Raw genomic sequence first — 25,618 nt, 5'->3', positions numbered from 1 at the left:
CTGGCTTAACTTATGATATCTAAAAAGACTGTGGGAAGGGCTACTCCAGTTTCTGGCAGGGAAAAAAATGCATTTCACTAGGATCTTAAAATAGATGAAAAAGAAACAGTACTAGGTCAAGCTAGAATTTTAAAATTATTTACAGGATGGTAAATCATTGTGATCTTATATCCACACAGCTTTCACCAACTGTACTTGTAAGCCAAATTGTACTTTTTTTCTTAAATGCATTTTAATTTCTGTCTCTTACTTGGAGAGGTTTGTACCAGAATGGTAGCTCAGAACCACATCTGGAAAAGTGCTGACTGGTGCACCAAAGAATAACTTCATAATTTATCTTCCCTTGCCTTATAATATGGAGCACATGATGACAATAAACAAGAGTTTCAGATCAGCTGATAAAGTGACTCTCTCTGAATCATGAACTGCCTGAAAAGCAACTACAGAATCCAAAGGTGAATCAAGGAATTTCTCCCAGTGACAAGTCTATCCCCAGTGTCAGGTCAGTAGACAAATGTCTCACTGCAACCCTTGTACACTGGGAAAACAGTGTATGGCCAAAAGTAATAATACTTAGATAGGTCTTTAAGAAAAAAAGAAAAATATTTTAGAAAAGAAAACAACAGGAAAAAAAGATTTCTCATGGAATGAGTTCCACTACAGTAACATTATCCCTCAAAGTGAAAATTTTGAAGATTTATTTTTCCTCTCCTAAAACAAGTCACCTGAAAACATGGTCTAGAACCTGAATCCAACCCAAATTTCAGCTTTAGAAATTACTTAGTTCTGACTCCTTATCTCTCTTTGTGCATTATGAACTGGACATGGCTTTTACTACCTAGAACTATCACTGAACAGCTGTTGTGCTTCACTCATTAAGAAAGCAAAGACACACATGTTCTCAACTCTGCCAGTTAGTGAAAAGATTAATGTTTTCCCTCAGGTACTAAATGAGTCAGAGTGGATCATGGTTCAGCTGCCACACAAAGCAGAACATAAAGATAATTCCACTGCCAAATAGCCTTACATATGCATTAAGAACTAACTTATAAATAGTCAGCAAAGCCTGTTTGGGAAAAGCATGGTTAACTTCAGTTTGCATGTAGGATATGAAGCTTAGCCCCTACCCCTCCTGAAACTGCTGGTGGTTGCTGTCCTAGAGGTCAGTTGCTTTTAGGAATGACAAAACTATCCTGAAGCCTCAGCTGATATGCTGCCTCAGCAAAGTCAGCTGTAGTACCACTAGCAAGACACATATCACCTGAAAAGGTACAAAAGACCTGCTAAGGTACTCTGAATGATGTCTATCCCTAGGAACGTATAACACAACATGGAATGTATTTGTCCCTCACCATATTTGAAACAAGAGAAAAGTTTCACAGTTCTGTTGTATTTACATTCTCTTGCCACGTTTGCATACCTCTACAATAAATTCCTTCATGTGTTTATTATTCCATTTGTCTAGAACATGCTGCCTTTTTGTTGTCAGAGCCCAGCAACTAACTACTAGGCTGGAGCCAAACACACACGAGCAGAATACACATATACTCACCCTCATAGAGGTTTCTCCACCATGGGGTTGTTGCAGCCTGAACACTTGAGCAACCATGTGTTCTGTAGTGGGGTGCAAGAGGATACGTCGGGAAGCCAGTCCCACCATAACATATCTGCCCATTGGAGACAGGCTCACAGAAATGGCATTAGGTCCTATGAAGAGAAGAGGGGTTATTTCTCTCATGGGTTGACATCCTGCCCTGTGTTTCATCCTCACAGCTTTTTCATTCACATAATGTATGCCACATTAATCTCATTCTTATAAGGGGTAGAGAATAAGGAGACCTGCACAAGTTATAAATTTTGTAAGACATTTCCTTGTTACAGGTGCTCTTTCATTAAGACAATGAAGTCCTTTAAGAAATTAAAAACTATTCTTTAGCAGCTCCCCCATACCAGCACTGTTCTTGTCCAGACCATACCACAAGCCTCTCCCCAGCAGTACTGCATCTGTGGCTGGCTAGATGGCCAATCAAATGTTTCCTGTTGCTACAATTACTGATGCTCAAGCTATTGCATTTCTTACTGATGGCTGAAGTTCTGAGGTTGTCACACCCTCACCCACCCTGATTTCTTGCTGCATGCTTACCAAATCGCTTTGTGTAAAGCATCTCGCCCAAGTTGTGGGGTGCCAGAGAATATACAGCCAGTATTCCTTCATCAGGGAAGCCTCTCTGACTGCTGGGAATGAAGGCTGCCAGCAGCTGCCCATCAGCAGAGATATCACAGCTAGCATCATTGTAAATCTTGCAGTTTTGGACAAGCACATTCACAGAGGCTGCAAAGAAAGAAATGAATAGTGATTACAGTACTACAGTTGAACAGAATACAGTAAGATTTAAACTTAATGTTGGACAATGGACAATACACGCAAAAGGCACTCAAGACATTTAGCTTCCTCCAAAAGTTTATGAAATGTTAATACCCTGATTAATGTATAACTTGCTCCAAAACGGAGATAAGACACTGCAACGAGCCCAGGAAATTAAATTTACTCACCTCCTGAAGCCTTCAGCCAAGAAATAATAGCAATTGCACTTTATCAAACACTGCCCTTTGTTAAGCATAACAGCATCCTTTGCAAAGGACAGCGCAGTTTAAACAAGTTTCAAATCATGACACTGACAAACTCCAGCAGCATTCTCATTAGAAACAGTACACCTTAATTCATTTCCCCTTCTCTTGTAGAGTGCCTTGTTCCTGCTCTTCTCATCTCCAATAAACAGGAGATGAGTGAAAAATTCCTCCCTCCAGATACAGACATTCATTTCTGACAGCTGATTTCTACACTCATCTTGGATAAAGTCAGTGAGAAAGGGCAGAAACTTCTCCAGCCAGTCCTCCATTTAATTATTCCAGTATTTGAGACACTCATGCATATCAGTGAAGTAACTGTACAGCAGAGTAGTGAGCAGCAATCCACAAAACAATAGTTTTATTTTAATCCCTGCTGCTAAGTTGCTGGGTGACCTCATTCATGTTTTCCCCTTCATACCTTGCATATGAAGACTACAAGCTCTAGTACAATGAGGTTGCAAGGCCTCTAAGAACCATCTACACCAACAGTTCAGCGGCACCTTGTTCAGACATGGCTGGAGTGATGTCCACTCTACCAGCCTAACCTAACCAGCATTTCACTTTTTCAGGAGGTTTGAAGCTGAACCTGCATACACTATTTTTGGGATATGGAAATTTCAGGTTCTAGTATGTGCAAACTCAAGAGTAGAGAGATATAAAAAAAATAATAGAAATGAAGTCCACATTTGCAATACAGGTTTGCATGCTAGAAGATGGAACACCCCATCTCACATATTTGAAGCTAGAGCACCATGTGATTTCTACAATCCAGAAATGATCTTCAGATCATTTCTGAAAAACCATCAGACTATGGCTAGCCCAGAAAAGGCCTTAATATGTTCAGCTACAATTGCAAGTAAGTTTATGAAGGCACCTCTTAGTCTAGATTCCTTATTAGTTTAACAAGTAACATACCAAGAATGCTTTGTGCATATTTCTGGAAGTCCAAACTTTTAAATAAAATTAAGGTTGCAACTCAATACTTCAACAAATCCTACCCTTTGTCTCCAACACCTGTGTAGAAGAAAGCTGCATCAGGGAACTGCTATGAGAAATTACTGACAGTTGTCTAGGTCATTTTTTAACCAGAACAATTTTCCAACCCAGTGTATACCCCATGGCTGCACAGGTGCTTGCAGCAGCACAAAAAAAACTCATGAGAGGTAAGCAGCCAGGACTGCCCTTCTTACAGCATTGCTGATTTAAAGCATTCACTGAACCTCATCTTAAATTCTTCTGGTCTCAAAGACATTTCTCCTGGGAACTGCTTTCCTCTGTGGCTGAGTATCAACTTCTATCTACTGTTCCATTTAGGAAACTCTGATGAAAAAGAAGATGAGGATTAAAAGTGGACTATGTAATTACATTCTGTACCAAACCACCTACACCTGTACCCTAAATTTATTCCACCAATTTTTCAGTCTTGAAGCTGCTAAAAACAGTAATTTTCAGCCTAGTATAAACAGAAAGGTGCTGAACAGAAAAAGGTAAATAATTGTAGTCACTATCAAGGCTGCAATACCAGTACATGAAATATACATGGGCCTTAAAGAACAGGTGGTTCAAAAGATGACAAAATTCTTGAGTGCTTAGTCTGAAGCTAGTTGAACAGAAAAGCAAGAAAATTAAGATTAAAGACTACACTGCTTAATTTAAAAAAAGAAGATAGAATTAAAATGTGCCCTTTAAAAAAAATCTAGGCTTTATTTAAATACTCATTATGTCACCACAAGAGAAGTGAGCATCTTGGGCATCAGCACAAGAACTGCAGTATGTGCTGTGAACCAGCTAAAGGATACATGACAACAGGCTGTACCATTGTAATCCCAGTCAAACTGGGAGGATTCCTGCTGAGTGACTCATTCCAAAACCAGTCCTATTTATACTTTAGGAGCTCTAGGTTGTGTTGACAGTGGAGCTCTAAGTTGTGTTGACATTTCTAAACTTCTGCTTCACCCAGGAACTTGAAAACATGAGAGAATCAACTTTGGTTATTGTAGGAAAAACAGAGCCATTACCCAGTGTAACAGTGAAAGTGACAGCAATCCTAAACTGCACTAGGGAGCACAATTCCAGAAGAAATATCAGTGCTGATACACAGCCTTGTGCTGAGACCACATGCAGGAGCACTGGGCACAGTTTGGGCCAGCCATGTTCAAGAGTGATTAAACCCTAAATGATAACATGTCCAGCAAAGAAGATGACTGGGGAAAATAAAACATGAATTTTATGTTCAAACAAAACACCAACACCAACCCTCCCAAAAAAGGGAGGGGAGGAAATAGAATTGTATCTGTATTTCCAAAAACTACAGTAAGTAAGTGCCAGAAAAACATCAGTTTTCTACAAATAATGCTGAAAACTGACTACTACCCAGGAAAGTGGATAAAAGAAGCATTGAGTTTGGACACCAAAAGGTTTCAACAAAAAGAGCAAGATTCTAGAACAGTCTTCTCAATAGACATGAAAGGAGCAAAGAATTTAACCAATTAGATTTTAGGAACTACAGTATGTGTTTCCCTAAGGCAGAAGGGGGCTACTCTACTTGGATAAGGGGTCCTTGCTTATCAATTCCTTTGTAGTGGTACTCTAATCACCCATGTTTTAAAAAAATGGGAGAAAAAAATGGGGGAATAGGAACATTCTAAAAAGGTAAGTATTAGGACTCTCACAGCCACAGGACTTTCCTTAAAAGAGAGCCAAGCAAAAAGACAACAAACAGAGCAAATAAACAAAGCACACATGCAGAGCATTTTGCTAAAGATACAGCTATGAAACATCCCCACCATCAACCCTGCAAAAAAACTTTGATTACTGGAAAAAAACCCCATAGTCCTGTCCATTTTTTGGGGGTCTAAGAACTGCTCTTACTCCTATTCTGCAAGATACAAAAGTTTGTCCTGCACCTCTGGGGTCTGGTTGCATTTTCCATGAGATATCCAAGGCTTCTTAATATTCTTAATTATTGTCATTTGATGCTCAATATTAGAAGTCACAAGATCACAGACTTGCTTCCTCAGAGCACAGGTTTGGGTGTCATTTATTCATAGGATAGTCTGAGTTGGAAGGGACCTTTAAGATCACATAGTTTCAACCTTCCTGCCATGGGCAGGGACACCTTTGATGAGATCAAGTTGCTCAGCGTCCCATCACACATTGCCTTGAACATTTCCAGGGATGGGGCATCCACAGCTTCTCTGGGCAACTTGTTTCTGTGTCTCACCACCCTCCAAGCAAAGAATTTGCTCCTAATATCCAACCTAAATCTTCCCTAGTTAACATCGTTCTCCCTTGTCCTATCATTATCTGCCCAAACAAAAAGTCTCTCTCCACTTTTTTTCCTAAGATCCATTTAAGTACCGAAAGGCTGCCTGAAGCCTTCTCTGCTCCAGGTTAAACAAAACCAGCTCTCTCAGCCTGTCTTCACAGTAGAGGTTCTGCAGCCTTCTGATGATCTTCCTGGCCCTCCTGTGGATTTGCTCCAGCACGTCCAGGGACAGATCCTAAACAGGACCTATTTAGCCCAGGGACCAATCTGTCCTAATGAACTCCTGCTTTTCAAACAGGTACAAGAAGTTTTACAGAGGAAAAATACTGATTTCTCTGTAACTACTGAAAAATTAGTCTACAGAATCCATGTTCTTCTCAGCTTTTAAAGTTTTTGTTTTGTAATCCAATGAAAACTTGGACATTCCTAAGACAAAATCCCCTTCTTTTTTGCAAGGTAAGAGATGTTAATATTCTGTACCATTTACATATAGCCATGTTTTGTACATATCCTTATAGTTCCATGGCTATTCTTTTCATTTCCAGGTCTCCAATTCTCTTCCTCATCTAGGATGTCTTTTTAAAACAATGTTGGGTTTGGATCACCAGTCACCCAGAGTCAATCATATAGCACATGTTCACTCATTTTCTATCTACAGGATTTCCCTGCACACACACCTGGCTCCTTTTCCAGCGCAGAGGTTTTTGGTGAGCAGTCCACAATGAAGACCAACATGAATGGGTATCATCCTGTTTTTAAAGTTTGTTGCATATGCTGAATGTCTCTTAGCAAAGCATAATACGTGAGCCCTCCTGCTAAAAGAGAGCTATCTTTCCCCCTTGATGTGTGCTGGGAACATAAAACATTAGAGATGCAAGTTGTGCTTAACAAGAAAGAGTGCTATTTATTTCAGTCTTTCATTACCTGATTCACACTGGCATTACCGTTCTCTGCTTTGCCCTAATTTACGGAGGATGAGGACTCAGGTAGCACCTACATCTGGAACCAAGAGAGCCTACTGTGCAAGCAGAAAAAGTCTAAGTGTGACAGGTGGAAATCTCAGCAAGGTTTCATTTTAAGGACAACATTTACGAGGTTCTCAAGAGATGAGAAAGATAAACATGCCCATGCATTCAACAAAGCCAGAGGCTATTTGATTACTTCGAGCCTGCAGCCTGATACATGAAGATGAAGCCAATAAGGAAGATTTTAGGGGAAAAATTATTGCTATTTTTGGAAAACTACTGCAAGAAGACTGCCCTTTCATCTCCTGTTTTCTTTTGTTGTTAATGCAACCACAGGACTGACAAAACAGATCAAAAGAAACATCAGAGAACAAATTAATCAAGCTGTTGTGCCAACTTGGACATTAATTATGCTTGAAGCTGGGGAAGGCCTGGAATGCCAGCAGCAGTAGCACTGTTTGCCAAAGAAAAACTGTGCTGGACACACCATCCGCTCCTAGCCACCCTCAGAGACTGCACTCTCTTAACAGCTGTTCCAATTTAAAAATTTGTTTAATATTTCTTTTTTCTTCTACTCTTACCCTGCATTCCACTGTGGATCAGTAACTATTGATCAAATTACCTTCCTCAAGACCCAAGCAGTGTTAGAACAGGATGAACTCCAGATTCCTAAACAAGACCAGTTCAACACTAGAAATTGGCAAGAAACTGAATTTATGAGCAGTGAGTAGCAAACTACATTAAAAAATATAAACAAGAGAGAAAGCCTTCAAATATTTTATTATGAAAAGCCTATATTCTACACTGTTTTCAATACTTAGTTGCAGGAATTTTAAGGATATGCCACATTCACTAGAAGAATATTAAATAAATGCAGAAATAGCAGTGTCTCTGCTGTCAAATAAATTCTCCGCCCCAATGCTGATATGACTGACAGTTTCAATATAAGACCGGGTCATGTTTATTTCAGAGCTATTAAAAGCAAACCTGGCAAAAGGAGAGAAGAAATCTGAAGCTATCTTTTTCCATTTTTGCAATTAACAGAGAAAGACAGAGCTGACACTAAAATTCCACAAGTCCCTGCACAGCTATTTTCTCAGGACTGCCAGGATCTGCTTTTGTGCGCTCTTGCTGGACCGAGCCTCAGGGAGGTTGCTGCTGCAGAGCCACATCCTGAGCCCAAGGCTTCCAAGGGTGCTGGGGCCCAGACACTGAGATCACAGGACTGCACTAATCACGCTGCTGTCACTTACTCAGATGCATCCGCTTCAGTGGAAAACATCCTACTTCCAAGCTATCTTTTCTTTGTTTAAATGTTACAGGAAGAAGAGCCGCTCAGAGATGGAGGTTGGCCACAGAGTCATTGCTTTGATGGAGAGAGGAGTTGGCAGGCAGTCCCAAACTTCAGCTGCATCATTTCATCTGCCTGAACTCCAAACCAGTTGTGGCTTAAGCCAGTCCCAGGAGGTACAAGAGACCCCTCTGTGTAAGCAGATTATCTCACAGGACCACCTCTGATTTATAGGAAACAATGGGAGGAAAAAGAGGAGCTACTGAGATCACATACCTTACTGGGAAAATAGTTTATTTCCAATATCATGAAGAATCACAAAAAACTCATCAAATTCACTGCTCCACTGTTACTCATTTGAGAATATGAGAATCATGAACATTCTGAGTTGGAAGGGACCCACAAGGATCATCAAGCCCAACTCTGAAGTGAATGGCCCATGTGGGGATTGAACCCACAACACTGATGTTCTTAGCACCATGCTCTCCTAAGTCGAGCACCTTGGCAAACTTGCAGCTTGCCTTTGTTCTGTGCCTAGGCAAGCTTGGCAAATACCTGGTTTAGTATAAACACAGCTGCTACATCATCATACATCCCTACTACACCCTGGCAGAAGGAGATAAAGTTAACAGACTAGAAATGCCAGGACTAGGCTTGGCATATAAAAGAAGAGTAAAAATTAACATTTCCAAATGGTCATAAGACAAAATGGACAAGCCAAAACCAATGAAGGACAGCATGGGGAGTCGGAAGGGCTGGGGATGGACTTGTACCTGAAATGTGGCCCACAAGGACACAATGACAATAGAAACCATACCCAATTTCCAGCTAATTGGAAGCTTTTTCAGAATAAAAGCATCCTGGTAGGTGAAATGGAGAAGATTGAAACAATGATGTATTGAGCAGCAGATGGTTCCTAATTTCTGTGGAATTTTATAAATTATAAACAAACATCTCATGTTGGTTTTTTTTTTCTTTGTTTCTTTTTAATTAACAGCGTTCTCCTCAGCAGCCAGATGAGGCAAAAAAAAAAAAAGCTATGAGCAACTGAAGCCCTCTTCAACCACTCTACACCTCGCAGAGAAGTCCCAAAGAATTTAAGTTGCTTCCCCCTCTGATTTCATCTTTATGCACTTTCAGAGTCTGGCAGGACCTCCAAAAATATTGCCACCATGTGGCAAAACTTTGCCTTGTGCACCAACCCTTACAGGAAACAGGGAGGGACATGGTCCAGACAGGTGATCTAAACTGCTTAAAGGGATCTTCCACACCACAGAACATTGCACCCAGTGTATAAATAGGGGGAGTTTGCTGGGAGGGGCCAATCGCTGTTTGGGATTGGGATGGGCACTGGTCAGCGGGTGGTGAGTTGTGTATCACTTGTGTTTCTTAGATTTTATTCCCTGCCCCACTTCTCTCTCTCTTCTGACCCCCTATTTTCATTACTACTACTGCTATTGTTATTATTAACTTTATTTCAATTATTAAACTGTTTTATTTCAACCCTCGAGTTTTGTCTTTTTCTGCTTGTCCTCCCTATCCTGAGGGGGTGGGAAGGAAGTAAGGAAGTGGCTGCATGGGGCTAAACCATGACAGCCAGACTGGATGAAGCTTTGAACAAGCTGATGTATTGACAGATGTTTCTGTTCACAGAAGGGGAAGTGAATGAGATAATGTTTAAAACTCCATTCCAGACAAAACTATTCTTTCATTCTGTGATTTTGATTCTCTGCATCTATACACTCTCCTTTTGTAGGTTATTTAAGCAGCAGGACACTACCCCACAGAGACATCTTTGTCAGATATGCAATTTCTGGAAATGCAGAACACACAGATCTGGGACTGAGAAATTTCTTCCCAATTCATTTTAGTGGCTACCTGTGAAAGCAGAAGTCTTTCTCAAAACAGAATCCCTGTCCTCCCTAAAAAAGCCAATCCCTTAAAGTAGAATCCAATCTGCTTTTGCTGAGAAATCAAACAGTGAGTTGCACATATGCACAGAGATGGCCTAAGCTAAATATCACTTGCACAAAGAAACATTCATGAATATCTAACTCCTATCTTCATCCCAGGCTGCCACAAACATTTCTGCAGCTGTGCAACAAGCTATATCAGGATTGCATTCTGGGTTAAAAATAGCCTTTCTAGTCAAGTTAGTTTTAGCCCTGAAAATGTCATTCTTTGATCAGCTGACCACAAGTATCAAACACGCTTGTGCCTGCATAAGGAAGTCTTTCCCAACATGAGAGCTAGCTTATGCCACAGAACACATGTGAAACTGTGGTCTAATTTTCACAAAATGAATGAGAAAATAAATTAAATCAGCAATATTGCTCAGATTCCTGATTCAAAAATAGCTTTTGCCTGAGAAACAGGACTAATCACCACTTTTGCAAATGACTAGAAGGTACATCTACTTCCCTGAGCTTGTAACACCATGGTAAGCAACAGACTAGGGTCCTGATTCCCAAAATGTACTGCAGCACTTTAACACACACTGATGTGAGTAACTTAGAGAAATCACACAGTTCATTAGCAGGTTCTAATTTAAAGGTATAAAGACAAAATTTCTCTAGGAATTCGTTAGTAAGAGAATGAAGACATTGAATACAGAATTCTAAGAGAATGGTACATGCCCATGAAAAGGCTGACAAAAAACAAACCCTATATACACATGGATTTGCTGATTGCAAGAACACACAAGGTAGATAGAGTGGGAACAGCTCTATAAGCTTTTAGTCAACTTCCTTACAAGACTAAGCATTTTATAGCTCCCAATGCAACATGACAAACAAGACCTGCAACATACAGCTTCTTTTGAAAGATCCTAGAGCTTACCCTAGCTCTGGTTAGCACAGACTTAAAATAAGGCCCTGGTGTCTTTTCCAACTTACCATTGCTGATTTCAGGCAGATCAAACTTAGTGAAGTCCCACCACTGGAGCCGGTAGGTGGTGTTGGCAATGTTGCTGGCCACAGCGGACTGTCCATCCCCAATCACAGCACCTACAGAAAAGGGGGAAATAATTAGCAATTTAACCTGTACAAGAATAACCAGAAAAAAAACCTGGGGAGACAAAACCACAGAAAACCTTTCAAAATCCAATAGTCAAAACTCTAGATTCTTAAAGAAACCTTATTTACAGAAATGGCAGCACGTCCTCAATAAGCCACAGAGAACAGGAAATTAACAGGAAAGCATCTCCCTGCAACACATTTCTGAAAGAAAATAAAGTTGATAAGAGATAAGACTTTCCCAGGAACACAAGGCAAAATCCTAATCAATTCATTTGGTGCAAATGCATTCTACTTATCAACAGTAGTGAAGCTGTATTTTCACAGACCCAAAATTGTCTACTACAGCTATGAAGGCATATCAAAATACAAACTGAGGAAAAGCATTGCCCTGGGAAATTACACACATTTGTGGACATAATCACTGCTAATCACTGCTCCTACTGTAAACTTCACTCAGAAGATACAGGCTGCTTACAGTATTTGTCACATAGTAAGGGCTGTAACAAAATATGGGCCTGGAAAACCTAGGAGCTAGTCCTTTGCTGCTTTGTGTGGCCCAGCCTACAGCAGGCAAGGGCTGCTCTGACTCCAGGCAAACATCATGACCTTTGCTAACTGCCCAAGGATTTGGGCCGCAGCCTAAAATCAGAAGGCTAGGCCATAATTCTTCAGAAACTATCATAAAGAACCTGTACTTCCCAGCACAAAGGAACAGTCACTGGCTACTCAAGTCAGCACACATTTGAGAAAGCTGAGACTCATTAAATGGGATTCCCAGGGAGACGAACTGCGACAAGAGACAGTACATCCATAGTAGTACTACTACAGTCAAAACTGTCATGCTATTTGCAGTCTCTAAGGCCTTCATGGACAGGCAGCCCATGTCCTACACACACATCCTGGCAACCACAGAAATACAGCATAATAGAATTTGATAAGGGAGAGCAAACCAAGATCACTCCCAAGCACAAATGACTAAAAGCAAAGTCTCCAGTGTCTACACAGTCTGGATTTCAGCATCTCCCCACTCCAGTGGGACGTACACAGCAAAGTCAGTGCCTTTACTCTCCTAGAAGGGTTGGCTCAGGACTTTGCTGCCACAGCAGCAGTGATAGAAGAGACTTTGACAACTCTGTCAGACACCTGTGCAGAGTTAAGAGCTTGCTAACTGCTAGTAAGTTAAACTGGTGTGGAGGAAGATGGAGAGAGTAGGATGGCTGGATAGTTATTTTTCTTATCAAATCCCAAAAGACCACTCAGGCATGGGAAAAGAAAGAAAGAAAGCCAAAATGCCTGAACACACAAACACACCAACAGGTTTTTTGCTTTCTCAGCAAAGCAAATAACAAGGTGGGCAGGGCAAAGTAAGTAAGTATATTCTAAACTGGTGCTGATAAATAAATACAACAAGAAAGCTGCTTGAGTCCTGATATTTGCTTCTAGGGAAAGCTCAGAAATATACCAAGAACAAGACTTCCAAGCAGACAGCTTTACACTGTGCACTCCGTCAGGCCTCCAGCAATCAACCAGCCTCCATTGTACATCTGTTTCATCTCTGTACCTGCCTCTATCAGATCTGCATGGATCACTTGGAGAGCAGAATTAAAAACATTTCCATTGCTGTAATATATGCCCAAGGCCTTGTTTTCTACATCTCTCAAAACAAAGGGCTCCTCTGAAGAGAAGATATGCACTGGAGAAAGCAGATTCAATGAATTAATGAAATTACACTTGGCAACCAGAAGTAGGACAATTAAATTCTATGTTGCTTCATCTTTAAAAGTCTTCAACACTGCAAGTCTGGATTTGGTACACAAAGGCAGCTCTTCTGCTGTCTTGCCTTTAGCCCTAAGGAAGGGAAGAGAAAAACAGGTGCTCTACAAATGTGAAGCAGTGGGACTTCCTGCAGGGAAACAGTAACTCACATCACAAGCAAGGTAGCAGCTGCCTTACAGGACTGAGTCAGGCAAGGAAAACACTCTGTGAAGACAGGCAACAGAAGTTCTACTGAGGACACATAATTCCAGAATATTGATCTTATCACAGATGACCATTACAAAATTACATCACCTGTTTTGCAATGAGAGCAACCTTCATAGGTGTAACAAGCAATATATAAAATGGAGAAAAACATGCCTTAGGAGAATAAGCGTGCTCTCCCTCTACACCAGAGAAGCTTAGCAAAATCACTAACTGCTCCAGAAACAGTAAATTCATCTGGCTCGTACAATTGCTGCACCTACTCCTAAAACTACCATAAAAAGCAGCGGGCAAGATTTGATTTTTTTTCTGTAAAATTTCTCATCTTTGCATCCCTTTCCCTATAAGGTGAAGAGGATGCACGGTTTAAATGAACACCATAACTAGCCTTCAAGTTATGGTGTTCATTTGAACCTTGCATCCTCTTCACCTCCAAAGGCAGTCACATCATATGCAGAGAAGTTAACAACAGAAAAAAGCAGCACTGCCCCATCTACAGGACAGCCCCACACAAGTTTCAGAGCCAGCACAAGCTATCGTGTAATGCTAATGCTTCAGGTAACAGATACCTTTATCAAAAAGATTAGGACACAGGCAACACAGCTCTTAGTGTGAAAGGTCATGTTCAGAAAAATTTGGTCCATTTCTTGAAGGCTTCAAACCAGTGTGAACTAACACTAATCAGAAATCCATGATCTACATCTTTTATTAAGTAATTATCTCTACTTATACTAATTATGTAATTGAGGAGCGCAACTATTAAATTATATCTACGTACATAAAACAAAGTGGAATAACATTTGTATCACAAGTCCTGCCAGATGCCTCCCACATGCACGCATGCACTGTCCTACAGTAAAGATGATTAAAAGCATGTAGACATTTCATACAATGAATTAAAGAAGAAAAACACCCCCTAGCACAGAAATATGCTATCCTAACCTGTGTTGTCTTCTTTGGCTTATGGGAAACATTTTAGACTACAGTTGGAAGACTCAGGAAAGTTCAAATCCTCACTAGAGCTTTTGTTCACCGTGCAGCAGGAGAATTCATTCTCAGCTGGCTTTGCCCAGTCAGGGTTTCAGTCTGGATGAGAGGAGAAGGTGCTGCTGCTTGTCAAGTATATGTAACCTAGAGGCAAACAGCACACTATAGCTTCTTAAATTTGGGCAGCAACAGATCAGCTCTTACAAGGAGCTGTCCTCACCAAGCACCTGACAGTCCTGATTCCTGGGTCTTCCACTGTTTGATGGGATCACAAGTGACTGCAGTGGGTACCCAAAGGTCTTGCGCTTGTCATCCTCATGAACAGAACAACTTTTTTCTGCAGCGATGATGTAGATTTCAAAATGCTGAAATCCAAGGCAAGGGCCAATTGAAATGCAGTGAATGTAGGTTTGATTGGCAGCTTTCCTGCGTCTGTCTATCACTGCGTAATAAACACTGGATGATGGCAGGAATGAAGATAAATGCTTTCAGCAGCCCCCCTTTTTCCCTCCACCACCCTGAACTCCATCCACCCCCACTCAGCACATGACAAAAGAGTTTAAAGAGTTGGGGGGGAAGAAAGTCTTAACAAAGACTTAAATAAAAAAATCCTCAAATCTTTTCTTATAGGCCACCTACACGTGACAGATATTTATCCATCAGTCTCAACCTCCTCAGAGGATCCAACGTATCTTGGCATATGGAGAAATGAACCTTTGCCAGTCAACTATTGCTCATTTATGAATCAAGCCATGCAAGCCAATGTCTGAGTTCAGACTGAAAGGGAAAAAAGGGGTGAAAAACCAGTTCCCTTGGCACTCCAGCACTCCATCAGTGAAAAGCAGGCTAACTTCAAACTACTACTATCAAACTTTCAGAAGAACAACTAATACTCTAGAGCTACACAGGCTTTGGGATACAAGTTTTAGGAACATGAAACATCTACATAGTATGGGAATTACTTTTCCATGTATTTTACAGAAACCAGAGTTCAAATTTTTTTCTAGGCTAGATCCTTTATCCTTAATTTGTAAGTGCCTGGCAGGTTCCCTCATAATAAGAGAAAAATTTATTATGATGCTTACAGATAAGCTTGAGGAAGCTGGAGAAAACCCTTAGCTAATTTGTGACTCAGTTTGAGGGAGTGATTAGTCCTTGGTATAAAATTCTCCGTAGATTAGTACTTGAGTCTCAAAGCATGAGTACCTTTGAAAAGTAATTACCTCTTTATGAAACCATTTGCAAGTGTAGCTGATACTGGGGTAATCTATACTTGTAGAAAGGATCTGTCAGAATTGATGGGTTTTACATTCAGTTATTCTAGATTTACTACAATCCAGGACCCAGGAAGTCCAAAACACAGAACAAATCTATTTGACAAAACAAGGATAAGACTCTCTGCTGCAAGAATACACCAGATTCTCTCAATCGGTTCTGAAACAATTTGAATTCAGGTAAAATGATTACTGAAGTCTAGTGGAGCTGCAACAGGTTCTTTTTTTGAAGAAAAAACCCTCAAGTTTTTTCAACCCTCAAGTATTTTATGGGACAGTCTAGTCTGGGGGACCACCTTTGGTGACAGTAAATTAAATTCTGAATGTGAATTTGACAAGTCCCAGTAAATCTCTGTTCCAGGCTACCTCGAAGGGCCAGCCTTTGAAGTGGTTGAGCCAACTATCTCAAACTGGGCTCATGCTGTAGAAACAGTATGCAAAGCAAGCTGGTATTTTCAACCATTTCGTTTGCTTGTTCTTCAATGTACAAGCAAGCTGTAAATAGGAATGGGCAAAATGATTTTCATGAATGGATGCACAATATGCTACTAAGAGTAGTTCAGCATACGCTAAGCACTAAAAGGATCTTAGATTCAACATTAACTGAGAAAGCCTCTAAGAGGTCTATGCTCTCTGAAGGCTGAACCTTCAAAAGGCTATTATTTTTTCTTTATTCTAGATGTATAAAATAAGAAGAAATGTAATTTCCCATTCATGTTCATTCCTACTGCAAAATTTCCTTTTAAAAGAAGGGGCAATGCTTAGCATGCTGAGTTCCACAGACCTATCAGCTATGGGAATTGGAACAGGGCTCAGCTGTAGGTAAGTGAAGATGACTATCCTAATAGGAGCCAGTCAAGTGCCCAAGGGGTCCACTCACACTGAGAACAATGCAAACATCATACAGGAAAGGGAATTTTTCAGCCTCAAGTTTTAGACTTCAAAAGGAAATCAGTTAATTTACAACAAGCACAAACAATAAAAGAACAGATGCCTGGCCAAAAGCCTCACCCCAAAAAGAATCATGATGGCTCCTTGACGTCTTACCTTCCTATATGTTATTTCTTCGTCTGATCATCTAACAATTAATAGACAAACGTGTCTAGTAAGCATTTGTCTTTGATGGTAGAGTCCAGTTTTCCCTCAGGGAAACTAGAAGACATTAAGATCCTTTTCAAATGCATCCCCTCTTATCTGTATTGCTTGCATCTCATCAAGCAAGCTGGCAATTCCTCTTCTTAAGAGAATTCACAGTCTGTTGCTGTTCACTATAGAGATTCCCCTGCTCATGTCACCCTGCTACACAAGAAAGCTGGAAAATTTGATATGCAACAGCAGAGACAGTTTCCTGAAGAGCAAAAGTTGAGCCAATAGTATTTGCACAGAATTGAGATGAGGAAAATTCTGTACCCTGTGAAAAATAAATCCTCTTATTACAGCCTTTGCATATACATATTGGAGTAAGCAAATGTCTCTGTTTAGGAAGGTCTCATCCTACTCAGGGTGACCAATAAAGAACATGCAGTTTCATTTCCTTGTTGTAGCTACATCAAACCTCTCAGCTTCTGGTAGCAACAGATCGTGGCCTAAGTCTCCCAGCTAACAAGAACTTTCTCCAACCATCCAGTATCAGGTATGCACCACTGAACAGAAAAAAACCCAAACTGTGAGGAATACACAGAACTCCTTCCTTCTACCTCCCACACCTCTACCAATCAGCACCTGAAGTACAGCACTGCCACAATAAAAGACTGACAGGATGTAAACAGTATCTGCACAATACCTTTTATCTGCAAGATGCATAATCTCTTATGCCATAAAAGAAAAAAAAAAGGCAAAAAAACCCTCCAAAACACAACAAAACAAAGAGAAATACCATCTGAATCATGGGCAGGCCAGAGTATTACTTACACATCACCTTAGTGCTAGAAAGGAGAAGGGATGAATGAGACAATGAGATCTTGATTTTGGCAAGAAAAGTCACTGAACAGAAAGTAACAGTTGTATGTTGTTAATGACACATAATTATTTCGCTCATGCACAGTTTGCAAGTTTATTCTTGAAGGGTACTAAGGTCAATTCAACAGAGAACTGAAAATCCTACTTGCAAAAGAAGCAGAGCTCTAAGTCTTAGTGATGCTCTTACATCTGTACAACATGAATGAAGCTAAATATAAATGTTACTTTCTTCTTTTTAAGAAAATCCTTATGAACAAGGACTGTTTAGGTTCAGCTATTTGTGTTCTCATTAGTCATTTATGATGCTTTTACCTGCAGTGGATGGGAAGTTCCCTGGGAAGGCTCCACTACACTATTGCTTTACACCATGTAACAGCAGGCACACATACACGTTTAAAGGAGCAAAACACAGGTTGTTTAGTGACCATCATGAAACTCCTGGAATTCTGATGCTGGATACAGTAGTGGAATGCCATGTAAAGAGATGCAGGTGCTTCATGAAGTCCTCAAGTAAAAATAAATGTCATGGCTCTAGACAAGTCAAAAGAAATTTTTCAGCAAATTGAGTTGATGTGGCATTGAAAGAGTTTAGCAGGAAAACGCAATGGATATAAAAGAAACACCTGTTACCCTTGGCTGAAACAATTTGCAAGCTGTTTGAGAAGTGGGTGGTCAAACAAGCTCTCTTTTTTTTTGATTTAGGCCCCTTGCTGGGAAGGGTAGTCAAAGCTAGAGTCTTCCTATCAGCAAACTGCTGGAGCTGCTAAACTTGTTTTGAGATCCCTTCTTTATTCCCATGAGATAGTGGCATGTGTTAAAAGCATGCCTCACACTACCATATGATTCAGGCAGTAAAACATGTTTCCTTCAGTATAGCCTTTTAGGGAAAAAGATTCATGCACTAAAAATATATTCCAATCTGCATTTCATTTAACTAATGTTTTGGTTTGACCTTTCCTGCATACTTGCAGCCTTTTATACGATGTGTCTGTGTGCTTTTAAGAACTCCTAACATAAAACAATGAGTAAATGGTTGGAGAAAGGGATTTACACTTCCTTCATAATTTCTATTACAAAATTCTCTGATACTTAAGAAATCAGCTGTAGAGCCATCAAGCTACTGCCCAGGAATGGGAGCCTGAAATCTACTAACTGGAAAATACTCGGGAAATAAAGACAATCTTTATCTTGTCAGTGTGAGGAGAAACAATAATTTAAGTTACAGGCATTTCTGCATCTGGAGGTCCACATCAATCTACTAAAAAAGCAGTGAGGTAATACATTTGAAATCTGCTCCAAAGCAACTGATTCTGCAAAAAAAAAAAAAAGGGTTTTGCAAATTAATGGAGGGCGGGGTGGGGGGAGTAGTAAATGAGTCCAAGATATGCTGCTAGATGGGAAGGCAGAAGAGAGGTGTATTGAGTTCCTTCACCTCTGAACCCACACATGCAGGCATGTTCAGACCCCTGCTTCCTTGTACATTTCCAGAAATTGTAGGTGACTCTCCAAATCAAAATGCTGTATCTCTCCTTCCAGAATTCAATGAAATCCCTGGTAATGTGAACTAGGAAGGTCTCAATAGCTAATGTGTGGTCTGTGTGTCTGGGGTTCCTCCCTCTGCTTATTCTGCAACTCGTGATGCCTCTGCTCTCTCCCATCACTAAGTCCCTTGCACCATTACCAAGCCTGTCATTAAATGCTTTTGGAAGTCCGCTTTTTAACCTTCACATCTGTGTTTATTCTCTGCACAAAACCAGAGTGGAATCTGTGCCTGGCAGGCATTTTCTTTTGTAAAACTCCTTCTTCTTTCCTTTTCTGACTTTTCAGAGCATGAAATGTGCCTGCTAATCCTAATTGCCACAGATGGAGAGTCTCGAAGAGACCAAACAAAGGGGGCATCCTTCCACCAAGCAGCTGTGAGCAGGCACCAGACTCTTTAAGTTCTCCGGTTTCCAGAGCTCCCATCTCACTTTTCTGAAGAACACAAGGACAAACCTCCACAAGGAGCTATACCAGAAAGGGGGACTTGCCTTCCAAGACTTAGTCTCTCCTGCCTAAATAGCCCTCCAGCACAAGAGCACACCTGATCTTATTGTGAGACCTGACTCAGGGTGGGCAGTACTCAAATACTGCTACTGTATGTCAACAAAAAAAGCAAAATGTCTGGCTTTTACATTTGCCTGTCTATATCCCAACTTCAGCTCTCTTATCAAAGAAAAACTTTGTAAGGTCCCACTGGCACACCCACACAGTTGGCCTTTCCATTAGCAGTGTCTCAGCCAGTAACAGAGGCACTGAGAAACTCAATCAGTATGGGATTAAGACATTTTTGCTGCCAACAGCCATTGAAGAAGTTACCTTTCTAGCTTAGCAGTGTCTGGACTCAGAGGAATATTTCCAGTACAGCAACAAAAAATATCTTCAGAGGGTTGCTGCCACCTAACCAGAATATCCTTACCACTCAAGGCTAATGCTTGGCTCCTCCAAAGTTGCCACATCACACCATCTAGGAGGCCTGCTGCAGTTCACTCATCTAACAAAGATGTTAACATGTATCAGACTGATCCAGTGTTGCCAAAACAGCCGTATATAGTTTAAGACAATTGAGAGGTCTTGCAATTTCTTGTTATTGAGACTGTGTGCCAAGACCACTGCCACCTCTAGTGCATATTCCACTCAGGTTATACTTTATCTATCAATTCCATAGTTCATTAGTGTGGCCACAGTTTTAGTTCGCACAAAGTAATTCCCCTTCCTAAGAGGCTCAAATAATGTTGCAACAGAACTCCCATCTAACCAATATAGCTACACCAACAGACAGATGTAGAATAGACACAAAAATAACAAGTCAAACTGCTTTCCACAGAAAAGCCTTTTCCATTGTGAGTGTGCATTTTAACTACATTAAATCCTATTAATCCAAACAAATCAGCAAGCCAAATTCCTGCTACCGCCTCTGCAGCTCTTACTGCAAAAATGTGTGCTTAGCACAACTTGAAATGTGCATGTCTTATACCAAAACACCCATCTGCAATTGAGAGAAAACCTCAGCAATGTCTCTGTAGAACACCTGCATGCCTTATCAGCCATCACGTTGCAAAAATACAAACGTTCACTAATTCAAGAAGCAGTATGTTCCCTGGAAGGGTTTGAATTCTGCAGGTTTAACTGTGTATCAGTACAATAACAAGGTTCCACACTGGAACCACTTTTCATTGTGGAAACAGCAGTACATGGTATTAATAGACGTGCAAAGCACAAAAACGTATTCAAAGGCTTGTACTTGCCAGCGAACGGAAGACTTGCACAAGTTATTACTATCCTTAAATGTATTTCAGGACTGCTGCATTACAGCACCAGCTCTGTGCTCCCCAACTTGTAATGAAAATGCAGTGTCAGTTTAGTGACACAGACTGAATCTGCACAGTACAGAGCACTAGCTAAAAATGCTCAGTGGTTGATTTTCACAGGAAGAATATCCTGTGAGCAGGACACATCCCAAAGTATCACAAATCTAAAGAAGAAGAGAAGGTAGGACAGGAACTGGAAAGTAAGCAGAAAGACTTGCTGTTAGCTGGGTAAAGCAGTGAACAGACACACAGCCAAAAGAAAGCAGAAAACGAGCAAGCTGAGGAAAAGAAAATCTAACAGTAGCTTTACTCATGTGAAGACAGATTACATTTAAAGCATGGTGAGATGGAAAGGAGGAAGCCCAGCCTGGAAAAATGTAATGAGGAGACCACATTATTCCAACTGAAACAGAACAAAGCAAAAGAAACCTACAGCAAATAAAGTACTTGACTATCACAATGTTCTGAACACTTTCTCATGGAAGAAGTTTCGAGGGTGGTTTGGCATGATGTAGATGACAGCAATGGAAACAAGACTCATTCCTTATTGCCACGAGCTTTAATGCACAAAGCAGGTCACTGCACCCCAGCAAGTGCACAGGGATCTCTGTTTGAAGCCAGGGCAGAGACTCAGGCTCAATGGGTGACCCAGATCCCAGAGTATGCAGAGCAGGACTGACACAGCACGTTAGCCCACAACTTGACAGACCACGTATAACAATCTGGAAGTAACCATGCAACATTTGGAACAGTGACACGCATCAGGGTTCCCAGAAGTCAGGGCTCCACCAAGAAGTCTGGCCATACTCATAACCTTGTACTGTCATTTGTAAAATTGGTGCCACAGCTCAGCTCATCACAGACAGGTCCAACCCACTGCAATTACACAACTGACTCCAAGATTAAAGGAGACTACCACTGTATTCCATTGTTTTTAATAAGCATTAAAAGGCAAAATCAAAGCCACATCCAGAAAAACTAAGGCAGCAGAAGAACTTAGATACACAGCATGCAGGTCTTGCACTGCACAATGAATGGATACTTAGATGGGTTTTATTTCTTTTTTAGGGCAGACTTGACCTTAATCCATCATGAACAAGCTCATAATGCTTCCAGAGGGTCCGAAGCAGACCTCCCCAAGAAGCTGCTGTACAAAATAACCACCACAGCTACTCCATACAGCATTTACAAGCAAAAGTGGAGGGAAATTTCATATGATGAAAATAGGGCAATGACAATTTACTGGTTTACAGTAAAATTTTCAATTATACACAATCAAGATTTGGAGCAAGCCATGCTTTACTGGAGGGCAGAGGCCACAAACTAAAAAGGGACTGTGGTAAAATGTTCCAGAATCTCACCCTCACAGCAGCAGGCAGAGGTCCAGCTCCTACCAGATCAAAGAACCAGCAGCGGTACATTCTAGGAGATGATGAACACTCCAAGCCAGCCTCTCAGTACTAGGATTCAGTGTAAAATTACAGTTCCAAATGACAATTTTATTAGGCCTCATAAGTAATAGGATAGCAGAAGTTAAGCAGTAGCTCACTAAAATCACAGGAGTGATCAGGGAGACCGACATCCACTTACAGCTAGTTTCTCTGCAAGCAGAGAAGTTATGACAGGGCTTTGCCTTCAGCTTTCCTTGTTTCTTGTCAACAGACACACGGGTATCCATGAATAAGGGTTTTTCTGTGGAACCTCATCAGCCAAGCTGGGCCAGGAAAGTACAGAAACACATTCCCCTTGCATAACATACACACCTTCCACATACAGAATCCAATAAAGACCTCAGCAAAATGCTTTCTCACCGTACCTTTCAAAATTTTTGCAAATCTGCTCACTCCATTTGGCCTATAAGATCTGTTATTATTGAGTCCCTCTCAGTCAAAACTTGCTGTCTTCCAGCCCGTCTCTTCTATTTCATCTTGCTATGATTTCCAGTCCATAAGCACTGTCAGTTATTTGTCTCCCCTCAGCCTTGTTTCTCCTGTGCCTTCTTTTCCTTCCACTCTGGCAAAGTATTTTGGATTTCCTTTACACTTTTCAGTGTCCTCATAATGGGGTTGTGGGGATATATAAGTACATGTTGGGTGTTTGCCCCCTTCTCTCCCCACCAGATTTTGAACCTGACCCACCTGTGATACCAGTACCCATTCCTCCACCTGTTGCAAGACAACACTAATGAAAACTGCCACCAGACCAATTCCCTCCACTACACTTTTCTACTCTGACACCTCAAAGAAGCCTTGAGATCTGACCTGGTTGGTCTGTGGTGAACCAGAAGACAGATCCTCAAACAGCTTCTGTGTGCAGCACACCAGGAGACATCACATGGATGGGTTCATGCATGCCCACACCACGAATGCTAATACGAACAATTGTTTGAAAGAAGACAAAGTGTTTCTCCAGCTTAACTGAAGCCCACGCCTGCAATCCCAGCTACCTTTGACTCATTCCTCAAACCCTCCCCTCCTCCAGCTTCCATTTGTCTCTGCGCAGAATCTCAGCTGCTTGTAAGAAAATTACCAAGTGACATTACTTCCTCTACCTTTTCAGCCTTCCCTTCCCCTCCTGCAGTTCTTCCCATAACAGACACAAGCATGTTCCCAGTCCTTCTAAGCACTCCAACAACCTCTATGATTTTTCCCTCTTTTTTATCAACTTCTATCCCTTGCAATTTGTCAGTAAACATGTGTATGCTCTTCTCCTCCCTCTCACAACACAAACAGACATTAATTTCTTGCATCTTTAAATTTCTCAATGACTCTGGATCACAGTTCGGATGTCTAGGAAGAGAAGAGGAAATGCATTGTCCCATATGTCCTTCTCAACTCTAGCTCTTCAACTGTATATGAACTTTGAGCAGCCACTGCTCTTTTTCCACTCCAGCCTATCTTCCATCTCAACTACTATTGAATCTGCTCTACTTCTAGGGACCCCCTTGCTGGTCAAAACTCGGGACTAGTAGTCTAACTATTCTCATTAACTCTTTCTTAGCAAAAGTACTAACATTTTTGATTATCTGATTGCTCCTCCCTTGCCTTCTGTGAATGGCTTCTACCTACCACTACCACGCTAACCAACCCCAAAGACGCTGAAAGAGACAACCAAGAAATTATGACCATCACTACAACTTCTTGCATACTCTGCTGCCAGCCCTGAAGTTATCTAATGGGCCATAAGCCACACCTACCTACTCCTTCCCACCTATTGCTGCAAAACCTGGTGGGTTGAAGCCTATTGATACAGCTGAAATTGCACCTTGTTTCAGGCAGTGTTTGAACCAAGGAGAAGAGACGTGAATCTGGTTCCCAGAGCAGCAAGAGTAGAACTCAGAAGCCAGGCTATGAGAGAACTCAGAGTCCAGAGCTGTCATATTTGCAGAGGCTGGCTCACAGTTCTTGCTGATTCTGAACTCTCAGAAACATAACAGCTCCTGCGTGCCAGGGCTTCTGGATTACAGCCCACACTGAGCTGAACAGGAGAGTGTGTCAACCTACTGCTCAAGAAAGCAAAATACAGCTTCCTTTAGTAGCGCTACATTGCAGCTCTTAGTTCAAAACCAGCTCTGAACTCCCGCAGACACTGGAGACCATTCCTACTTCAGATACATTCCAGAGGTGATGAGTGCACTAATTTTAAAAAAACAACATGGCACGGAGGGACACATATGAGGTACGCCTTTGTATCCGGTTTATATTTTCTAGTGTACAAAATCTCCTTCATTTACTTTTGAGTTCTGAGGCAAAGAGTTAAAAAGCCAATATGAACTCACCTAGTACTAGAGCCTATGTTTGCTACTGCACAAATGCTGTTTGGCTTCTCTGCTCAGTTTTTTTCAAGAACTTCCCCATCTCATGCAAGACACTCAACACCTTCCACATTTTAAACAACCCAAAAGCACTGACAAATCCAGCCTTTATGTTTTGGGAAAAGTCTGAAGCCTAAATTTATTTCCTAGGCTCTGCCCTTGCCACAGGCATTTTCTAAAACTCCTCCAGATTCCACACAGGAGGCAACTTATAGTGGCTCATGTTAAGGTAAAATACCTAGGTAAGACAAACCCACAAGCAGACCAGAAGCATAAAACCAACAGGACCAGCTGAGTAATGATACTACATGAAGGAAAAACCACTACTGCAGAACCTAATAGCTAACACAACCTTTGATTTGTATACACTAAGTGACACCAGATTGAGACTTTAATGATCAATTACAAATAAAACATCCAATGGTGCAATCCTATCTACCTGCAAAAGCGATCGGGAGATCACCACACGGCATTCTTACCAGATCCATTATTCAACACACAACTATGTTGCCATAGCAAAAACTGCTTCCATCTTTATGGCAAGGTGGCTATAAAAATGTCTATGAAGATATTCTATACTGGGCGTAGCAAATCTGTCTTAGGATTTGCTTTGTGGTGTTGGGTTCCCCCCCCGACCCATAAAACACATTAGTGAAAATCATGACTAATCTCTTCAAAGATGACAGCCAAATGTGGCAGGCCACTGAGGACTCCTACCCCTCTGCACAGCAGATCACACGGGTTCCTGCCTCCCCTCTGCACTCTGGAGCGTGGGTAATTTTTTTATTATTTTTTTTCCCCTTTTAAAAGGAGGCAGCAAGCTCTGGGAAAATACTTTTATGGCTAAGTGAGTTTTACCACCCACAAAGAGACAGGTCCCCAAGGGGCCTCAACGCCCACAAAAGATGAGCACTTCTGCAAAGCCTTACCCCTTCTGATATAATGATATCTAGAAATTCATCTCTTTAACAATGCACACAAAAGGAATCAGCCTGCACCCTTCACTTTTAAGAACATGATCACCTCTCTCCAATGCCTTTCTGAATCTCAAAGGCAGCTTTAGAGTCACAGCCACCAATACA

At 41.1% G+C, this 25,618-nt stretch overlaps 1 protein-coding gene across 3 annotated transcripts in view; it reads right to left on the bottom strand.

The window, feature by feature from the left end:
* Positions 1 to 25,618, bottom strand: part of AMBRA1 (autophagy and beclin 1 regulator 1) — a 117,136-nt gene that overhangs the window by 40,214 nt on the left and 51,304 nt on the right. For all 3 annotated transcript variants that reach the window (XM_041398259.1, XM_041398266.1, XM_041398277.1), the window contains 3 exons: positions 11,050 to 11,160; positions 2,144 to 2,332; positions 1,553 to 1,707 (listed from right to left, as the gene is read on the bottom strand). In XM_041398259.1, coding sequence (XP_041254193.1) covers positions 1,553 to 1,707; positions 2,144 to 2,332; positions 11,050 to 11,160 — 455 coding nt within the window. The remainder of the gene's footprint in view (positions 1 to 1,552; positions 1,708 to 2,143; positions 2,333 to 11,049; positions 11,161 to 25,618) is intronic.

Source organism: Onychostruthus taczanowskii, unplaced genomic scaffold, assembly GCF_017590055.1.
Source record: "Onychostruthus taczanowskii isolate IOZ18803 unplaced genomic scaffold, ASM1759005v1 scaffold1, whole genome shotgun sequence".
NCBI classification, from domain to species: domain Eukaryota; kingdom Metazoa; phylum Chordata; class Aves; order Passeriformes; family Passeridae; genus Onychostruthus; species Onychostruthus taczanowskii.
Note: the sequence above shows the minus strand (reverse complement) of the source record. Positions and strands in the feature narration are given on the sequence as shown.